Below are 18,481 nucleotides of genomic sequence, written 5' to 3' on the forward strand. Positions count from 1 at the left end.
CCATCATTGTTAGGTTTTCTTATCTGGGCCATTCACTTTGCCAATTCTGCATAGTCCTATCGCCTTACTTATCCGTTCTTTGATGGCAACTTCTTCCTTCCATTTTTGCGCGCAGAGAATCTTGGTGGCGGTCACTCCCTCTTGCGGGAGTTTTGTCTGTCTTGAACCCTTCCACCTTTCAGCTTCAATGGATGTCCCCGAGTTCTAGAGTTATGAGAGATGGAGAAAAGCTTTCCTCTATTCACTTTCTCCCCCTGTGCATCATGTTATACACTTGATACTGGACTAGGAATAAGGAACATGTGGCTTCCCAGATGTTGTTGGTTTGGGTTTAGCTCAGTGGAAGACCAGGGGGCTGGGTACAAAAGTGCCAAAATAAACTCAGGGCTTATAATCTTCAAATGGAGAACTACTTAGCCCTTAGCCCACATGACCTTAGAAACTGGATTTTTACAATAATAGTTTTGACTCTGTGCTAGCATTTGTGTGATAAAAGAACTAAAAGGAGGTGGATAACAATTAAAGATTTATTATGTTTTCAGAATGTATTAGAAAAATTATATAGAAAGGTTTATTGTTTTGTGTACATTCAAATGTAAGATAAAATATATGCAAAGAGACTTGACAGGAAGTCAAAGTTGAAGAAAAGATTTTGGAAGATAAAAGGGGAAAAAATATTTACTTTCATTATTATAATTTTGTGTGCGGGTGTGGGTGTGTGGGTGTCTGCACATATGTGTGTTGTTGTATGCAATGTTTGGGAGGAAATAAGACAGTAAATAACAAATATTGATGTATGTAATTTTTATTTCTAAATTATATTTAGTGGTAGTATGGCTGTATTGTTTTTTGTAACATAAAATCATTCAAAAAAATTTTTTTTTAAAAAAAGAAACTGGATTTTTGATCAGGATGCCAACGTAAGACAGAGCATCCACCATTGCCGCCCGTTACTCTACTTGGTACCCCCAAATTAAGACCCATCACTCAAGGCCCCCTTACCTTGAGACACTGACCTTCCCACAACTACGCAGGACCTTTGCAGAACTAAGATTCTAGCAGATGCCCTCATCATATTTAGAGGGGAGATTTCGGGGAATTCCCCTTATGGATCGCAAATGTATACCTGGATGCAATCAGGTAGAGGACATTACAAACTATCTGCTGATTTGCCCCCTGTATACAACGGCCAGAGCAAAATTTATGTCGCCAATTCTTAACTGGCTTCCTGGTCGGTCCGCACAGGAAATGACAGTTGAACTCCTAGCAGATAAACATCTATATATTACACACCAAGGAACCACATTTGCACTGGCAGCCAAGAAGCTGCGTTCCAGCTATGTGAATGCAGTCCAGTCTTAATTTACAATGTTGTAAATTTCTTTTCATGTTGTAAACTGCTACAGGTTACGTGTCTGATCTTAGAGGAAAGTTCTCCTTTTATTCTCTCTTGTCCATTGTAAAGGCTTTTGGCTATATACAATAAAATTGACCACCTTCTTTGTGTGCAGAAGGCCTAAGATTCAGTCCCAGGTCCAATCCCCAGCAACTCTCACGTTGAAAGGATCTCAAGTTTAGCAGTCCTTGGAAAACCAACTCCCAGGAGATGTAACCAACGGTATGAACAATTTTCTCAGCAGTTGTGGGTGGCCCCATATAGCAGGCATGGGGAACCTCCACCCCATGGGGTAACTTAAGCCCAAAAGGAGTCCCATTTTGGTCTGCAGAGCTGTTACCCACCAGCACCCGACACACCGTGCCCCAAAAGTTTAAAACAAGAACATTCTTCTGTGGGAAAGCTGATAGCTAAGCGGAGTCCCGGAAAATAAGATGGCTGGCTTTCAGGTGGCCTTGGTTTAATCACAGATCACCTGGGCAACACTTATATAAAGGTAAACACACACAAACCTCCAGGTATCTTATCTTGAATTTTGCCGGGGACCAAGGTAAAAGCGAAGGTATAAAGAGGCCGAACGCCCTACAGGAAAACCCTTTTTGCGAGGACTTAACAGCCGACAGGATGAACCTTGCTCGGTTCCTAATCTTGGCATCAAGTAAGTTGTGGCTCTTATGGGATGAATGGGTGTTCCTACTGAAACGGGAAATGGATATGCTGTGTTGGGGGTGGGGGATAAATTCCTTTATTAACTGGGTTCCCTCTTCTTGGTTAACAATTCATGGTACCTTTGGCACACCACCTCCATTGCCTGATGTGCTCCCTGACCAGCACTGTAGTGTGGCTTGCCAGGCAAGTCGCCAACACTGCAAGAGCGACCTGCTACCAGAGACAAGCAGGGCTGCATTGCATCACCTGTCCAGCTGTGCAGAGGGGAATGCAGCCAGCTGATGGAGCCCTTGGCAGGCGAAACTCCCTGACACTCTCAGAGAGGAGCACTGGGGCAGGTTGTGCTGGGGTCGCCCCTTGCCCGCCTCCCCCATCTATGGGCCTGATCTGTTCCCACCATCCAGGGAATGCGGCACGCCAAGAAAGGAGCGAGCGAGTGCTGGCTGGGCAGTCATTCAGCAAGGGGCCTTGGCACGGTCCAACTTGGAGACCGAAGGGCAGCCTGGCCTCAGGAATGCACCCTCAGGGTGGGGTTTTACTTTCCAGCTTGCGTTTAGCAGGCAGGATTATGCTTCAGCTCTCAGAAGCCTGGGAAATGCCAACCTAACCCTAACCAAACTCCTCTTGTGGGAAGTTTATGTCTCCTTTCTAGTAGGTTCGGACACGGCCTCCATCTCTAGGAACTTGTTGCAGTTCCATAACATGATCAAATGTACCATTCCCAGCAGTGACCCGCTGAAGGATTATGCAGACTATGGTTGCTACTGTGGTTTGGGGGGCAGCGGGACACCGGTCGATGAGCTGGACAAGTAAGCAAATTTCTCATCTTTGCCCTCTGCCCGCCCTCCCCGTCCCCAACGTGTTCCAAGGCTTTGCACCTCTTAATTTTATTAGGGCACCTGCAGGTGGTCAGTATTTTGCAGGAGGGGTTTAAGAACATACCAGAACTTCAGTTTTCTACACTTGAAGTGGACTCTACTGCAACAAATCTACCTTTAAAAATTTGCTCTATTTGGGGCTTAAAAAGGTAAAAGGACCCCTGACCATTAGGTCCAGTCGTGACCAACTCTGGGGTTGCGGTGCTCATCTCGCTTTATTGGCCAAGGGAGCCGGCATACAGCTTCCGGGTCATGTGGCCAACATGACTAAGCCGCTTCTGGCGAACCAGAGCAGCGCACGGAAACGTCATTTACCTTCCCGCTGGAGCGGTACCTATTTATCTACTTGCACTTTTACATGCTTTCGAACTGCTAGGTTGGCAGGAGCAGGGACCGAGTAATGGGAGCTCACCCCTTCACGGGGATTCGAACCGCCGACCTTCTGATCAGCAAGTCCTAGGCTCTGTGGTTTAACCCACAGTGCCTTGCACTTAATTTGGGAGCTGCAACTACAGCAGAATGCTGCAGCATGGTTACTGGCAGAATAGAGGCCTTGTCAGCATATAAAACTCTGCTCAGTGATATGTACAGTGGTACCTCAGGTTAAGAACTTAATTCGTTCTGGAGGTCCGTTCTTAACCTGAAACTGTTCTTAACCTGAGGTACCACTTTAGCTAATGGGGCCTCCTACTGCTGCCACGCCACTGCTGCGTGATTTCTGTTCTCATCCTGAAGCAAAGTACTTAACCCAAGGTACTATTTCTGGGTTAGCGGAGTCTGTAACCTGAAGCATCTGTAACCTGAGGTACCACTGTATTGGTTGCTCATTTTCTACCAGGCCAAGTTCAAGGTGTTACTCTTGTGGGAAATGCAGCCTCATGTAACTAGCATGTTTAGTTCGGGTTAATGCATTAAGGGGTTAAGACCACAGAATAAGCTGTTGTTGCTAGATTTGACCAGGGCACACCCTCTCACCTCCAGTGGGCAGTTAGCAAAGTTTTTTTTTTTTTGCCTCCTTTCTGTTGTTTGTTCACTTCTACTATGTGAAGCCGATCAGAGAGGATGTCTGAGCTTGATTGCTCCCAGCTCAGAAAGTGTGTTCAGAAACATTTGCCATATTTTGTAAACTTAGCCTTTTTACCAGCGTTTTTTTGGCTGCTGCATGGAAAAGCACATGAATTTGACCTTTGAAGTTTGTAAGTAAATTATTCTTTTAAACTTATCAAATAGTGTGGTCTCTGCTGTTCTAAAGGGATAGAAAGGGCAAGTGCTATATACAAGTGACTTAAAAAGAGAATAATTTAAAGGTCGAACAGCGTATATTCCTGCTCTTCACTTTGCTGTGTGTTTTTGTGTTTTAAAACCTCTGCTGTGGCTCTCTCTTATTGGAGGGTATTCTGCCCCATTTGGATCTAGGAATCTATCTACATACAGCAACAACTATTAGTATATAAAGCCCTTAACCTCTTGGAACCAGTTTACCTGCGAGATCACCTTACCCTGATACCGGTATGTGCCCACTTGACTGCTTCGATCTGTGGAAGTGGCACTGTTATAGATGCCACATAATACCTGTTCTGCAGTTGTATTAACTTAATCTTTTAGTGTGTCATAGAATGTTGACATGTGTTTCAATATGGCGTTTTCCCTTATCCTTGATTTTAATTGGTTTTGAGTATTTGTTTTTAACTATACTTACTGATCATTGCATTGTTTTCTTCTGGTTAAAGTGGATTGGTGTGCTTTAAATGTCTCCTGTGACGCGGTCTAGAGAAATCAACTAAACAAGGCAGCTCCCAAGGGTCTCCCAAGCTCGTTGAATCAACATGAATGTTTCTAATTTTCGAATAGGTGCTGCCAGATCCACGACAACTGCTACGGTGAGGCCAAGAAGCATTCCGAGTGCAAATTCCTCATAGACAACCCTTACACCAAGACCTATGGCTACAGCTGTTCGGGCAGTGATGTTACCTGCAGCGGTAAATGCAGCCTCCACCCTTCTTTGGCTATGTCAGAGGGCCTAGTTCAGCTTTCTCTCCACAAGCCTCCAAATTAAATCCCCACTGTCTTAAATCAGGGATGGACACAGTTTCTAGCCATCTCGATAATGCTGGACTCCCAGCTTCTCCCCCGCCCCCCCCCCCCGCTCCCAGCCAGTGTGGCTAATGGTCAGCAAGTGTTGGGTTGACATCTGTATGGTTAAAGGGCTTTATTTTTCAGCCGGCACTTCTGGCGTCTCCCAGGTGGGCGCCTTAGCCATTATAAGAGAATAAGGGAGGTGTTCATGGTGAGTTCTGGTACCTCTTTTTCTAGAAAAATAGCACTGGTTGCAGGTACTCCATCCCAGAGTTGAACAGGTGGTTTTCAGAGAAGATTGGACAAATTCATGGAGAAGGCTATCAATGGCTACTAGCCAAAGTGACAATGTTCTGCCTCCATGGTCAGAGGCAGCAATGCTTCTGAATGCTAGTTGCTGGAAGCCACAGGAGGGAGAGAGCTCTTGTACACAGTTGCTGCTTCTGGGTTTCCCACAAGCATCTGAGTGGCCATTGCGAGAACTGAATGCTGGACTATTGGGCCTTTGTCCTGATCCCCGCAGATGACCTTACGGTGCACAAATGACAACATTTTGGAGGTTCCAGGTTGCAAGGTGGTTAGATTGGTCTCAACTAGGGCCAGGGCCTTTTTAGTACTGGCCCCGATCTGGTGGAACACTCTGTCACAAGAGACTAGGGCCCTGCGGGACTTGACATCTTTCTGCAGGGCCTGCAAGACAGAGCTGCTCCGCCTGGCCTTTGGTTTGGACTCAGTCGGACCCTTATGTTTCCCTCCCCTTATGGTTTTGATCTATGGGCTACTTTAAAAATGAGGCTGCATTTTAAATTGCATTTTAACCTGTATTTTAAATTGTGTTTTTTCCCCCTATTATGTTTTTACTGTAATTTTACTGGTGTTAGCCGCCCTGAGCCCTGCTCTGGCTGGTATAAATAAAATTATTTATTATTATTATTATTATTATTATTATTATTATTATTATTATTATATTATTATCATCATCCAGCAGGGCTCTTGATGATGATGATGATGATGATGATGATGATGGTGATAATGATGATGATGATAATAATAATAATAATAATAATAACAATAATAATAATAATAATAAATATAATTTATTTCTTATATCCTGCCCATCTGACTGGATTTCCCCAGCCGTTCTGGGCAGTTGCCGACAAAATATAGCATCAAACATTAAAAACTTCCTGGAACAGGGCTGCTTCCAGATGTCTACAAAAAAAAAATCTATTGTTGCTTAACTCTTGACATCTGCCAGGAGGGCATTTCACAGGGCGGGTGCGACTACTGGGAAGGCCCTCTGCCTGGTTTCCTGTAACTTCACTTCTCGCAGTGAAGGAACCGCCAGAAGGCCCTCGGAGCTGGACCTCAGTGTCCAGGCTGAACGATGGGGGTGGAGACGCTCCTTCAGTTATACCGGGCCGAGGCCATTTAGGGCTTTAAAGGTCAGCACCAACACTTTGAATTGTGCTCGGAAATGTACTGGGAGCCAATGAAGGTCTTTCAGGACCGGTGTTATGTGGTCTTGGCGGCCACTCCTAGTCACCAGTCTAGCTGCTGCATTCTGGATTAACTGTAGTTTCCGAGTCACCTTCAAAGGTAGCCCCACGTTTATCTTCAGTAGTGGAGCTTGTGCAAGATCTCAGTCAAGGAGAGCAAAGCAGATGTTCTATAACAGAGCTACAAACCTTCCCCTAAAAACAAATTAGGATTCTAGAATTTAGGATTCTTAAAAAGAAAGAAAGAAACTGAATTAAATAGGAAGCTGCCTAATACTGAGTGAGACCTTTGATCCATGTAGTCCAGTGTTGTCTGCACTGACTGGCAGTGGCTCTCCGGGATGTCAGACAGCATTTTAGGTAGGGTGTCTCTTGCACCCCTACCTGGAGATACCAGGGATTGAACCTGGGACCTTCTGCATACAAGGCAGGTGCCCTTCTCCCGAGAAGTCACCCAGTTCATACTTGGCCTTTTCCTGCTTCAGATGACAACGATGAATGTGCGGCATTCGTCTGCGAGTGCGACCGTAGTGCGGCCATCTGCTTTGCAGGGGCTCCATACCAAGAGGAATATAAACAGCTGGACACGAGTAAATACTGCAAGTGATGTTTGTGCTACAAACCATGCAAGGCCCTCGTTGCCGCTTCTCACACATGCTGATCCTTTGGCGGACAACTGGAGAGATTGAGACAAGGTCCATCAAGCCGTTGTGTGTTTTCTACAGCAAAGGGATTTCTTCCTGAGTCATGAATAAAATAAAAGCAGGCATCTAAAGCTGTGTTTTATCTCCCCACCCCCACCCTGTATTTGCAAATCTTCACCTTGACACAGATGTCATGGTTTCCACACACTCTGCCTGGTGTCCTTGGAAAGTGGCCACTTTATATCCTGGCAAATTGTGGACAGTCAGCAGTTCATCAGATGGGGAAGAAATTTGATTCATTTCCCCAACATATATAACGGCAAAACGATATGGGAGCCGAAACACAGGTGTCCTTTGGAAATTTGCCCTTCTCCCAATTTCGCAGCGCAGTTCACCATCCCAGTAATTTGCAAAAATAAAATAAAAATGCAAGCATAAGAATGATAACCACATCAATAAGGCATTATAGTCGTACCTTGGTTTTCGAACAGCTTAGTTCTGGAACATTTTGGCTGCTGAACACCACAAATCCGGAAGTGACCGTTCCGGTTTACGAACTATTTTTGGAAACCGAACATCCAATGGGGCTTCCACGGCTTCCAATTGGCTGCAGGAGATTCCTGTAGCCAATTGGAAGCTGCGCCTTGGTTTCCGAACGTTTTGGAAGTCGAACGGACTTCCAGAATGGATTCCGTTCGACTTCCAAGGTGCAGTTGTATATTGTGGGGAATGGCTTTGCCAAAAATGCCTATTGGGCAAAAATAGCATTAAAAATTAGAATATTAGGAGAAATTCCCTGTAAAATACTAGTGAATTTTCATGAGGACTTTAAAAGCAATGGTAAGTTGACAGAGCATTAGCCTTGCATGTAGAAGGCCCTAGTTTCAATCTCCAGGCAGGACTAGGAGAGACACCTATCTAAAACCCTGGAGAGTTGCTGCCAGTCAGGGTAGACACTGCTGACCTAGATGGACCCAATGGTCTGGTTCAGTAGAAGGCAGTTGCCTTATAATATTTGTGAACCCCAGTAAGTTGGTCGTTGTGAGAACAGGATGCTGGACTAGATGGGTCATCAAAGTGCAACAGTGCTCTCCCGGCTTGTTATTCCAACAACTGGTACTCAAAAGCGTTTACGGTGAAGGTAGAACATAACCATCAAGGCTAGCAGCCATTGATAGCTGGTGCTGGGAATGATGATTGGCTGCTTTTGATCTGTGATGCCACAATTGCACAGCTGGAGGCAACAATTGGGACACGTAAGGGATTGGCTCATCTGCCTCTGATGTCACAATTCCTCCTGAGGCTGGGAGCTATAGGGCATCAGAGCAGAATGGGTTGGCTTGCAAAGCTGCTCTCTACCAGCCACCTCAGAGTCAAAACTGCACCTCCTTTCCTGGCTAGCTGGCCCCAAGCATCAGCTACTTGGCTACTGCAGTTCTATAAAAGCCTTTGGGAATAAGTAACACCTGGCAAATAGAGGTACCACTTTAGTTACTCGTTTGCCTTAGCGGGAGTCACTGCATCCGCTGTAAGGTTTTGTCTGTAATCTGCACACACTTCGTGGGGAGTAACTCCCATTGAACACAGAGGGAGTTACAACTGAGTCTTTGCCTCTTAAGAATATAAGAAGAGCCTGCTGGATTGGGCTAATGACCCACCTAATGTCCAACCAGTTGTTAGGAGGAGCCTCGGCCAATGAGAGGCATGGGCAACTAATTCTGGTTTTTCCCCTCACCTCCCTCCCTGCTGGGTTCTCCAAGGCAGGGCAACACTAATGCCACCTTCACACCATGCATTTAAAACACTGTGATGACATTTTAAACAGTCATGGCTTCCCCCAAAGAATTCTGGGAGCTGTAGTTTGCTAAGGGTACTAAGAGTTGTTAGAAGTCCCCTATTCCCTTCACAGAGCTACAATTCTGTGGTTTAACAACCAACCCCTCTTCACAGGGAACTCTGTGAATTGTAGCTCTGGTAGGGGAATAGGGGGGTCTCCTAATAACTCTCAGCATCCTTAACAAACTACAGCTCCCACAATATATATATATATATTGGAGGGAGCAGTTTTGCCTATTTAAAATGGCATCGTAATGTTTTAAATGCATGGTCTAAATGTGACCAGAGTTCTCTGCTATTGCTAAGCAAACTTTTGCTAAGAAGAAACTCCTCAACGTTTCTTACATAAGTTCTGTTGCATATTTTCAGCAGTAAAAGACAGTAATACTAGCCTCAGTCCAATAGTTATAAAGCATTTTGTAATGACACCCATTTTCCTGAAATCGGCTGACTGAAATTTCCTACTTCCCCTGCAACTCCACTGCATGTTATATGTTGTTGTTGTTTAGTCGTTTAGTCGTGTCCGACTCTTCGTGACCCCATGGACCAGAGAACGCCAGGCACTCCTGTCCTCCACTGCCCCCCGCAGCTTGGTCAGACTCATGCTGGTAACCTCGAAAACACTATCCAACCATCTCGTCCTCTGTCGCCCCCTTCTCCTTGTGCCCTCCATCTTTCCCAACATCAGGGTCTTCTCCAGGGAGTCTTCTCTTCTCATGAGGTGGCCAAAGTACTGGAGCCTCAGCTTCACAATCTGTCCTTCCAGTGAGCACTCAGGGCTGATTTCCTTCAGAATGGAGAGGTTTGATCTTCTTGCAGTCCATGGGACTCTCAAGAGTCTCCTCCAGCACCATAATTCAAAAGCACACAGTTATATAGAAAGAGCTTATTTCTTGCTATCCTTTCCAGCATGGCAGATTTGTAGTCGTATATTCTGCTCAATAACTAGGGACTTAGATAACATCGTAATATAATTTCCAGAGCATTTCCCCCATATTTTTTGCTGGCGCTAACATTTTTAAACTAACTCTTCCATTTTCCGTTCCGGTCTTTCTTATCAATCTGTACATTCGCCGTTTCACATTCGTTCTGATTGAGGTTTCAATCAAAAACCTGAAATGGGAAAAACTGGACCCCATGACAAATACATGATTGCATTTAATGTGCCTAGACAGCTGTGAAAGGCCCGTTCCAGTTTGTAACTGCTGCACACAGGGAGGGCCTTTTAATTCTTCCACATAGGCCATAGTCGTAATGAACCCCACCCCACCCTTGCAAAACCTCCAAGCACAAGAATCCAAGAAGAGACTGATTACTGGATCTGCCCAATGGCCCATTTTGCCCAGCATGCCCCAATGTGAAATCCACAAGCAAGATCTACGCACAACAGCACTCTCCCCTCCAGTCGTTTCCAGGAAGTGGCATTCAAAATCATACTGTCTCAATGGACAGAGCCAGAGCTCCCTCCTCCCAGAAAAACCCCCAAGAAGCTGCACTCCACCTGCCCCTCCACTGCTGTTATTTTTCTTTCAGATACAGTTGTCGTGGAATTCTACTCAATATTGATCCAGAGCAGATTCCAACATCTAGTCAGCAGAGTAACAACTTAAACACGTTGCAGGATTCCCCAAAAATAGATCAGAGGGAACTGTATTTCATCCAGCAGAACTTTACTGCTACGGAAGGCAAATGAGCATAATGGTCACAAATCCAATGCGTTCAGGACTGGCACTGTCCATAAGAAATCCAGCTGCGGCAGACTTAAACTTACAAGAACTTATAATAAGTCTAAACCTTAACACTAAGCATACAGAACACCACACCAGAAGGAAAAGAGAGATAGTTAAGACCCAGGGTCCTTCTGGCTTATTATTATAGTCAGCATGATCTTCACAGAAAGAGATAATCAGTTTAAACCAGCTTCTCTGAAGCAATAACCAGGCTTCCTCAACCTTGGCCCTCCAGATGTTTTTGGCCTACAACTCTCATGATCCTTAGCTAGCAGGACCAGTGGTCAGGGATGATGGGAATTGTAGTCTCAAAACATCTGGAGGGCCAAGGTTGAGGAAGTCTGGAATAACCCAAACATCATGAACCTTCTGCTTGCTTCTTTCACACAGAGAAGCTTCCAGAACCCTCTTGAATTAATTAGAATAGGAAAGATCTCTACACATCAGACCCATACTTTCTGTACTAAGAAATGCAAACTGACAATGGTAGCCTGTGGGACACAGCTCACCGCTTAGAAATATACTTTGCAGTGGTGTAGCGTGGGTTGTCAGCACCCGGGGCAAGGCAAGTAATTTGCGCCCCCTAACCCGTGGATTTGCGCCCCCTAACCCTAACCCCAAGATGTTGCACCCGGTGCAGCCGGCCCCCCCTGCACCCCCCACTCTACGCCACTGATACTTTGCCCCTTCTGTGACCCCTGCACACCCCACAAATTTCATTTCTGGTGCTGCCACTGACTGTCTCCAACCATAGAGGCAGAACAAAGTCATGGGTTGCCTTCCCCTCCATGAATTTTTGTCTAATCCCCCTTTAAAGCAATCCAAGTTGGTGACCGTCTCCACATCTCCAAGAATGCACACAAATAGGTATATATGTAAACAGCCTTGAGACTGGGAAATGATATATAATGAATTGAAAAAGATGTTTAAAATAATGTATGTTAGAAAAACACACAACCCAGAAGCTTTCTTTTTTGGGGATTATAGGAACAGAACTACCCAAACTGTATAGAATGTTATTTGCCCAAAAATGGAAAGAAGAAGAAGTCCCAGAGAAAGAAGAATGGATACAAAAACTTAGGGAATATGCGGAAATGGCAAAACTTACCTGAAAAATAAGAAAACGAGATAACAAACTTTTTATAAAAGAATGGAAATGGTTTACTGACTATTTGCAAATAAAATGTAAACAGATCAGAACGTTGGCAGGATTATTGTAATAAGCTGCAGTTACATAAGAATATATATTTAAAGTACATGAGTAAATGAAGTTAATGTGGAATATGCAGAAAATATAAAAAAACAAAATGAAGGAACTGCAGAAAGAGGGGGAAGGAACTCGAGTTTTGAAACGTTAAAATGATTGTAAAATTAGGGAAATGTATAAAACTGAAAATCATAAAAAGAGACTGTGGAAGGCAATTACTAAAATAATAAATTACTAAATTACTAAAATAATTAAAATCAAGAACTTCTTTACCTTCTTGACCAGGGATAAGATGGAGACCTTGGGTGAATTTGACAACGAATCCCCGCTCTACGTCTCTTTCTGCAAGCGGATTTCCCCAGAGGACTTTGAGAAGCAATCTCTGACATACACCCAGAAATCCCTGCAGGACCTTTATGCCAAAATGGAGCAGAACCCAGGAATCTGCGAGTCGATTGTGCGCAAGAGGAAGCAGCTGGAGAGTGAGGAGGCGGGTATGGCGTCCTACTTGAAGGTAAAGCTGGGGGCACCTCGAGATGTCTGGAAAAGAAGGGTCGAGAGAGAAAAGAGGGGAAAAAGAGGCAAGCCTCAAAATGGAAGTTTTCTGCATTTTGAGGCTTGCCTCTTTTGTGCCTCGTTTGTATTTAGAGCTTCTCTTTCTCTCTTCATAGTACACCAGCTGCTTCCAGACATGAATGATTCAGCACAGCAGAGGCTAAACCCCAGTTCAGGGTCCTGAGATGTCTCACCCAGGCCCAACACATTGTGCCAGTCGAGTGTTTAACAGCAGCATTTTGCATCAAATGAAGTCTCTCTCAGAGTGCCACCCCATCCCAATAATCCACATGAGTGGGTTGCTAATATATACAGTGGTACCTCGGGTTACATACGCTTCAGGTTACATACACTTCAGGTTACAGACTCCGTCAACCCAGAAATAGTACCTCTGGTTAAGACCTTTGATTCAGGATGAGAACAAAAATCACATGGCGGTGGCGCGCCAGCAGCGGGAGGCCCCATTAGCTAAAGTGGTGCTTTAGGTTAAGAACAGTTTCAGGTTAAGAACAGACCTCCGGAATGAATTAAGTATGTAACCAGAGGTACCACTGTACAACAAAAATTGAGTGTATTCCATTCTTAGCCCTGCATCTAATCCTCACACTAATCCACCAGGCTGGGCAACCCCACCTGACAGCAGGTGATTGACAGGGGGGTTTCTCCCACCCACCTGTCCTGGTTGGCTTGCGGAGGGGGCAGTATCCTAGTACGTTTCCAAGCACAATTCAAATTCAAACGGCCTCAGTCCTGTATACCTGAAGGAGCGTCTCCACCCCCATCATTCAGCCCGGACACTGAGATCCAGTGCCGAGGGCCTTCTGGCGGTTCCCTCATTGTGAGAAGTGAGGTTACAGGGAACCAGACAGAGGGCCTTCTCGGTAGAAGCGCCCACCCTGTGGAACGCCCTCCCACCAGATGTCAAGGAAATAAGCAGCTATCCTTTCTTTAAAAGACATCTGAAGGCAGCCCTGTTTAGGGAAGTTTTTAATATTTATTGCTGTATTGTTTTTAACACTCGATTGGGAGCTGCCCAGGGTGGCTGGGGAAACTCGGCCAGATGGGCGGGGTATAAATATTATTATTATTGTTGTTGTTGTTGTTGTTGTTGTTGTTGTTGTAGTGGTGACAGGTCAGGATAAGTTTATCCAGCCCTGCCACGGTGCCCAGCCTATCTTCCACCCAGCCAACCCTTCTCTTCCAGGCCAAGATCTCTTCACTATTCAAACACAGCAACTCAATGGAAATGGAGGAGATCCAAGAAGAGGTGGAACAGCTGAAACGGGAGATGCAGAAGGCCAGCAACTACGCTTTTGGTTGGTCCTGCCTTCCTCTAGGTAGAAGGGCTGGGAAGGGGCTACTTCTGGACTTTGCTCCAGCCAGCAGAGGCTGTGGACATGCCATGCCTCTGAAGACGTGGTTCCTTCCTTCCCGAGGAATCCCGGTTTCTGGAGCTTATCCGTCGCAGGACAACAACTCCCGGCACCCATAACAAACTACTTTTTTTAAACTCCTTTTCAGCGGCCAAGAGGGCATCACAGTTGGAGAGACGGGCAAGGAAGACCATGCCAGGCCACACCAGGCTTCCGGAGCAGGTTGTTGCAGCTATGCCCAAAGTCTTTGGTCCTTACCCAAAACAGGTTTGTGCCAAGATGCTTTGCCTGCCCCCACCCCCAGTTGGAAATCAACAAATCTGTCCATTTTGGTGGACTGGGCGTAATGAGCCTTCCCTCTCCACCCCCAAACAGGCAGAGAGATTGGTGGGTTCTCTGAACGTGGACTTGAAGCAGCCCCAGGTTGGCATATCACCAGTCAATCAAAAGAGGTGGGAGCTGATTGAAGGGCAAGGTGGGCAGGGAGGGGGTTGTCAAAGTGGCAAGGCCATCCCACAATGCATAACAATGCAGACAGCTGCGATGAGCCAAGAGTTCGTGTTGTCTGGTTGCGAAGGGCTGGAACTCCGATGTTAAGTTGTGGGTGAACATATCAGACGACACAGCGATTCTTCAAACAGCTCTTGTTTATTCACAGGCCAGAACAGAACTGAACTGAAGGGTTCAGTCAGCCTGCTTATATAGAGCTCCAGTACACATAATATTGTACTGTAACAATTGTAGCAATACAATACAATATTGTATTGTAACAATTTTCTAAAGCTATCCGATCACTAAACGTCACTTTCGATCCCTTATTTGCATAACTATCTACAGTATCCCCCTGCTGGCCCAGGGTGAGAACTTCAGTACATAACAGAAACATTGGGATATTGTTTTATAATGGGGAAAAGACAGTTCCCAGGATACTTTGGGGGTAATTAATATGTTTTAAATGTGCTTGTGTGGGTGATGGTTAGCCACCTTGAGCACCATTTGGTGGGAAAGGTGAGAAATAACACAATAGAAAACCATTTCCTTTATTTGTTTTTAGCAGTACAGTCGACCTGCATCCCGTTATGCTGAGCCCCGGTGGCTGCCGTTCCTCATTCCTGGGTAGCAACACCTTCAGCAGGGCGAAACCCTCCACTTTTCCAAGGTAGAGTTTCTCTTTCAAGGTTGTGCACACATTCCTGGTCCTCAGTCTGCCTGTGCAAGGAGGTGTTTTGTTTTGACAATGGGCACAAAGAGCTGGCCTGTGTGGCGTCTCTGAGGCGCTTCTGCTAGAAAAATCCCATGGCCTTGAGACAGGCCCTAAATCAGGGGTCGGCAAACTAAGGCCTGGGGGCCGGATGTGGCCCACTGGGCTCATTAATCCAGCCCACGAACCGTGCGGATCCTGCTGCCCGCTCTGTCAGTCCCCACGCTAAACCGGCGCGGCTTCAGATTGGCTGCAGGAAGCTCCTGCAGCCAATCCGAAGCCGCGGACGCCTCTGGGTGATGCCTCTTCCTTCCTGCTGAGGCGGACGCGTATGGCCAAGAGCTGAGCTGGAGGAAGTGGTGGCGGCAGGGAAGTTGCCTCCGCCACCCAGGCCAGCGGCATGGGCTCTGTGCCCCGTGGATCCCTGGCCCAGGCAGAGGACAATGACGCTGCCAAAGATGAGGCGGTGGCAGGGGTCCTTTCGGAAGGGCTGCTTTCGGGAAACCAATATGAAACCACAACAAAAGCTAAAACACGTTGATATTCAGTGGTACCTCGGGTTAAGTACTTAATTCGTTCCGGAGGTCCGTTCTTAACCTGAAACTGTTCTTAACCTGAAGCACCACTTTAGCTAATGGGGCCTCCTGCTGCAGCTGTGACGCCGGAGCACAATTTCTGTTCTCATCCTGAAGCAAAGTTCTTAACCCAAGGTAATATTTCTGGGTTAGCGGAGTCTGTAACCTGAAGCGTATGTAACCTGAAGCGTATGTAACCCGAGGTACCACTGTACCTAAAAAGCAGTCTTTAACAAATCCACTTTAAAACAGTTGTTTAATTAATAGCACTTGAAACAGTCATGGCTCCAACCCACAGAAGAATCATGGGAACTGTAGTTTGCAAAGGGTCTGATAGTTGTTGTTGTTTTTATTAAATTTGTATACAGTGGTACCTTGGTTCTCGAATGGCTTAGTTGTCAAACAAATCAGCTCCCGCATGCCACGAACACGGAAGTAAGTGTTCCAGTTTGTGAACATTTTTTGGAAGCTGAACATCTGATGCTGCTTCCACTTGAGTGCAGGAAGCTCCTGCTGCCAATCAGAAGCAGCGTCTTGGTTTTGGAACAGTTTTGGGATTTGAACAGACTCCTGGAACGGATTAAGTTTGAGAACCAAGGTACCACTGTACTGCCCTATACGCACAGGTCTCAGGGCGGTTACAACATAAAATCACAATATAAAAACACAAAATACCATATCAAAACACAAAACTGGGGATTAGAAGAATTCCAGTGCCCCATCACAATGCTACAGTTTCCAGAGTAATCCCTCTGCCCAGCGAACTCTGGGAATGGTAGCTCCATGAGGGGGATAAGTGTCAGGAGTTCGGCCTACACTCAAGTAGGACCCTGGTAGAGACATGTGCTCGACTTGCATGTTCTCTCCCTGCTGGTCTTTCATTCGGGAGCTTTAAAAGTTTTCTTCAGCCCAAACATCACAGCGACCGATGCCAACTGCCACCAGCACACTTAGGGATCCGCAGAGTCTTCGCAGCTTGAGCAACAGACTTCAGCAACTCAGCATTTTGGCTAATCTACTTTATTTACATATAAACACACACGGAGCACTGCAACATGGCTCCCTCACTCTCTAGCATCAGACAGCAAAGAGAAAAAGAACAAAGGACAATAGTCGCACTTCACGGAACACAGTAACGCAAACATCCTGTCTCCGTCACTTCCCACTGTGGAGTCAAAACATACACTGTCATGTGATAGACAACAATCCCATGACTGCAATCATGGAGCAGGAATTCTAATGAGGCTCAGCAACATGAACCGATGGCAGCTCCCATGATTCCTTGTGGGGAGCCATGACTGTGTGGTGTCAATGGGGCCTACGATGGAAGTGCAGATGCGCTGTGGTCATAAGATATTAGGGATTCCTCACGGGGGCAGTTTCTCTTTCTCTTCCAGGACTGTTGACAACGGTCCGACTGATTCTATCCAAAGTGCCAGCCCAGCCAGCACATCCTCAGTTCTGAACGCACCTTTGCTGGCCCAGCCGAGAGTCAGAAAAGAAGACACACAGGATAAAGAAAACCCGGGCCCCAGTTCCCACCCTACGGGGGCCTAGATGTCTCTTGGTGTAGCGGAAGATGCTAAGCAAATGAAAGTTCAGTGCATGATCCTTACCCGTGTGGTGGTTCTGATGTCCTAGCACCTCCGGAGGAGGGAGGGGGAGACAAAATGGCTAACCAAGGTCGCATCCCATTTAAAACACTGTTATACTACTTTGACAGCCATTGAAGATGTTGGGGACCATAATTTGTTAAGGGTGCAGGGAACTGTAGCTCTGTGTGGGGTGGATGGGCAGATCTGTCCATTTTGGCTCCTTTCTCACTTTCCCAGTCTTTGGTTGTCTCCAGCTTTCTGCATTCAGGCCATGATACCGAATGAACCACATAAACTGGATCAGGTTTTTTAAAGCCGTAACTCACCAGAACTCAGTTCCGGCACTTCTCAGGTGGGCTCTGTAGCTGTTATAAGAGAACAAGGGAGGTGTTCATGATGAGTTCCAGCACCTCTTTTTCTATAAAAATAACACTGAATGTGCCAAAGAGAAGATGTTTATCTCCTTTTGTGTAAATAATTTTTTATTAATTTTTCACAGCTATATTTTCACAAATAAAAACAGCAATTTACTTACATTTCTACCAAATCTAAATTTATACAAATGGCTTTTCACAAACCTTCTCTTTAAGATTTTTTAAATCTCTGGACTTCCCTCCAAACCTTCTTTTGGTTCCTTGTTTTAACCAAGTTCTACTGCATTTCCATACTTATACTTTTCCAATTATTATTTTCCTTAATTTTATCTAATTTTCTGCTAGTTGCAAGCGTTTACTTAAAATCCTGCTAATGTTTTAACTTGTTTACAGTATTTTTGCACATAGACAATAAACGATTTGTATTTGTACAAACAGAAAGTGTTTCTCAGACATTATCCACCCCAACTCCTAATATGGCAAACTCTTTTTTAAATTTGGGATTTTTAAAAAAGTAGTTTCTCATTGCTTTTGCAATTAGGATGAAACTTAAGCAGTCTTGCTTAGACCTGTGAAAATACACAGTTCTTTTCAACCCGGCCTTGTATAATGGTGCAGTTGGATCTGAATACAGTGGTACCTCGGGTTAAGAACTTAATTCGTTCTGGAGGTCTGTTCTTAACCTGAAACTGTTCTTAACCTGAAGCACCACTTTAGCTAATGGGGCCTCCTGCTGCTGCCGCTGCGCCGCCAGAGCATGATTTCTGTTCTCATCCTGAAGCAAAGTTCTTAACCCGAGGTAATATTTCTGGGTTAGCGGAGTCTGTAACCTGAAGCGTATGTAACCTGAGGTACCATTTCATGTGTTGTCTA

At 45.5% G+C, this 18,481-nt stretch overlaps 2 protein-coding genes across 5 annotated transcripts; both read left to right on the forward strand.

Moving 5' to 3' along the window:
* Window positions 1-1,533: 1,533 nt before the first annotated feature.
* LOC307205034 (phospholipase A2, minor isoenzyme-like) lies at window positions 1,534-7,293 on the forward strand. Its single transcript, XM_079957309.1, has 4 exons — window positions 1,534-2,054; window positions 2,700-2,874; window positions 4,795-4,922; window positions 7,004-7,293. Exons 1-4 carry the CDS (start codon window positions 2,021-2,023, stop codon window positions 7,123-7,125), a joined length of 459 nt encoding a protein of 152 aa, XP_079813435.1. The 5' UTR covers window positions 1,534-2,020; the 3' UTR covers window positions 7,126-7,293.
* Window positions 7,294-8,467: 1,174 nt separating this feature from the next.
* On the forward strand, window positions 8,468-17,254 carry LOC307204936 (uncharacterized protein). 4 transcript variants are annotated; one of them, XM_079957118.1, is made up of 7 exons: window positions 8,468-8,641; window positions 12,221-12,449; window positions 13,695-13,806; window positions 14,012-14,130; window positions 14,239-14,315; window positions 14,918-15,022; window positions 17,037-17,254. In XM_079957118.1, the coding sequence occupies exons 2-7, from the start codon at window positions 12,228-12,230 to the stop codon at window positions 17,194-17,196; spliced, it is 795 nt and encodes a 264-aa protein (XP_079813244.1). In that variant the 5' UTR covers window positions 8,468-8,641; window positions 12,221-12,227; the 3' UTR covers window positions 17,197-17,254. The 4 variants fall into 4 exon arrangements, with proteins under 4 accessions (XP_079813244.1, XP_079813243.1, XP_079813245.1 ...); XM_079957117.1 differs by lacking the exon at window positions 8,468-8,641 and having other exon boundaries at window positions 14,921-15,022; XM_079957119.1 differs by lacking the exon at window positions 8,468-8,641 and having other exon boundaries at window positions 14,239-14,286.
* Window positions 17,255-18,481: the final 1,227 nt, after the last annotated feature.

Source organism: Podarcis cretensis, assembly GCF_951804945.1.
Source record: "Podarcis cretensis genome assembly, chromosome: 16".
Lineage (NCBI taxonomy): Eukaryota > Metazoa > Chordata > Lepidosauria > Squamata > Lacertidae > Podarcis > Podarcis cretensis.

What these genes read in the sequence shown, in the direction of transcription:
- LOC307205034 (XM_079957309.1), top strand. Translation starts at nt 2,021, where the DNA reads ATGAACCTTGCTCGGTTCCTAATCTTGGCATCAA. An exon ending in CCGGTCGATGAGCTGGACAA is followed by an intron (nt 2,875 to 4,794) that starts GTAAGCAAATTT and finishes ATTTTCGAATAG; the next exon opens with GTGCTGCCAGATCCACGACA. An exon ending in CAGTGATGTTACCTGCAGCG is followed by an intron (nt 4,923 to 7,003) that starts GTAAATGCAGCC and finishes TTCCTGCTTCAG; the next exon opens with ATGACAACGATGAATGTGCG.
- LOC307204936 (XM_079957118.1), top strand. Translation starts at nt 12,228, where the DNA reads ATGGAGACCTTGGGTGAATTTGACAACGAATCCCCGCTCTACGTCTCT. An exon ending in TTGGTCCTTACCCAAAACAG is followed by an intron (nt 14,131 to 14,238) that starts GTTTGTGCCAAG and finishes ACCCCCAAACAG; the next exon opens with GCAGAGAGATTGGTGGGTTC. An exon ending in AAACCCTCCACTTTTCCAAG is followed by an intron (nt 15,023 to 17,036) that starts GTAGAGTTTCTC and finishes TTTCTCTTCCAG; the next exon opens with GACTGTTGACAACGGTCCGA.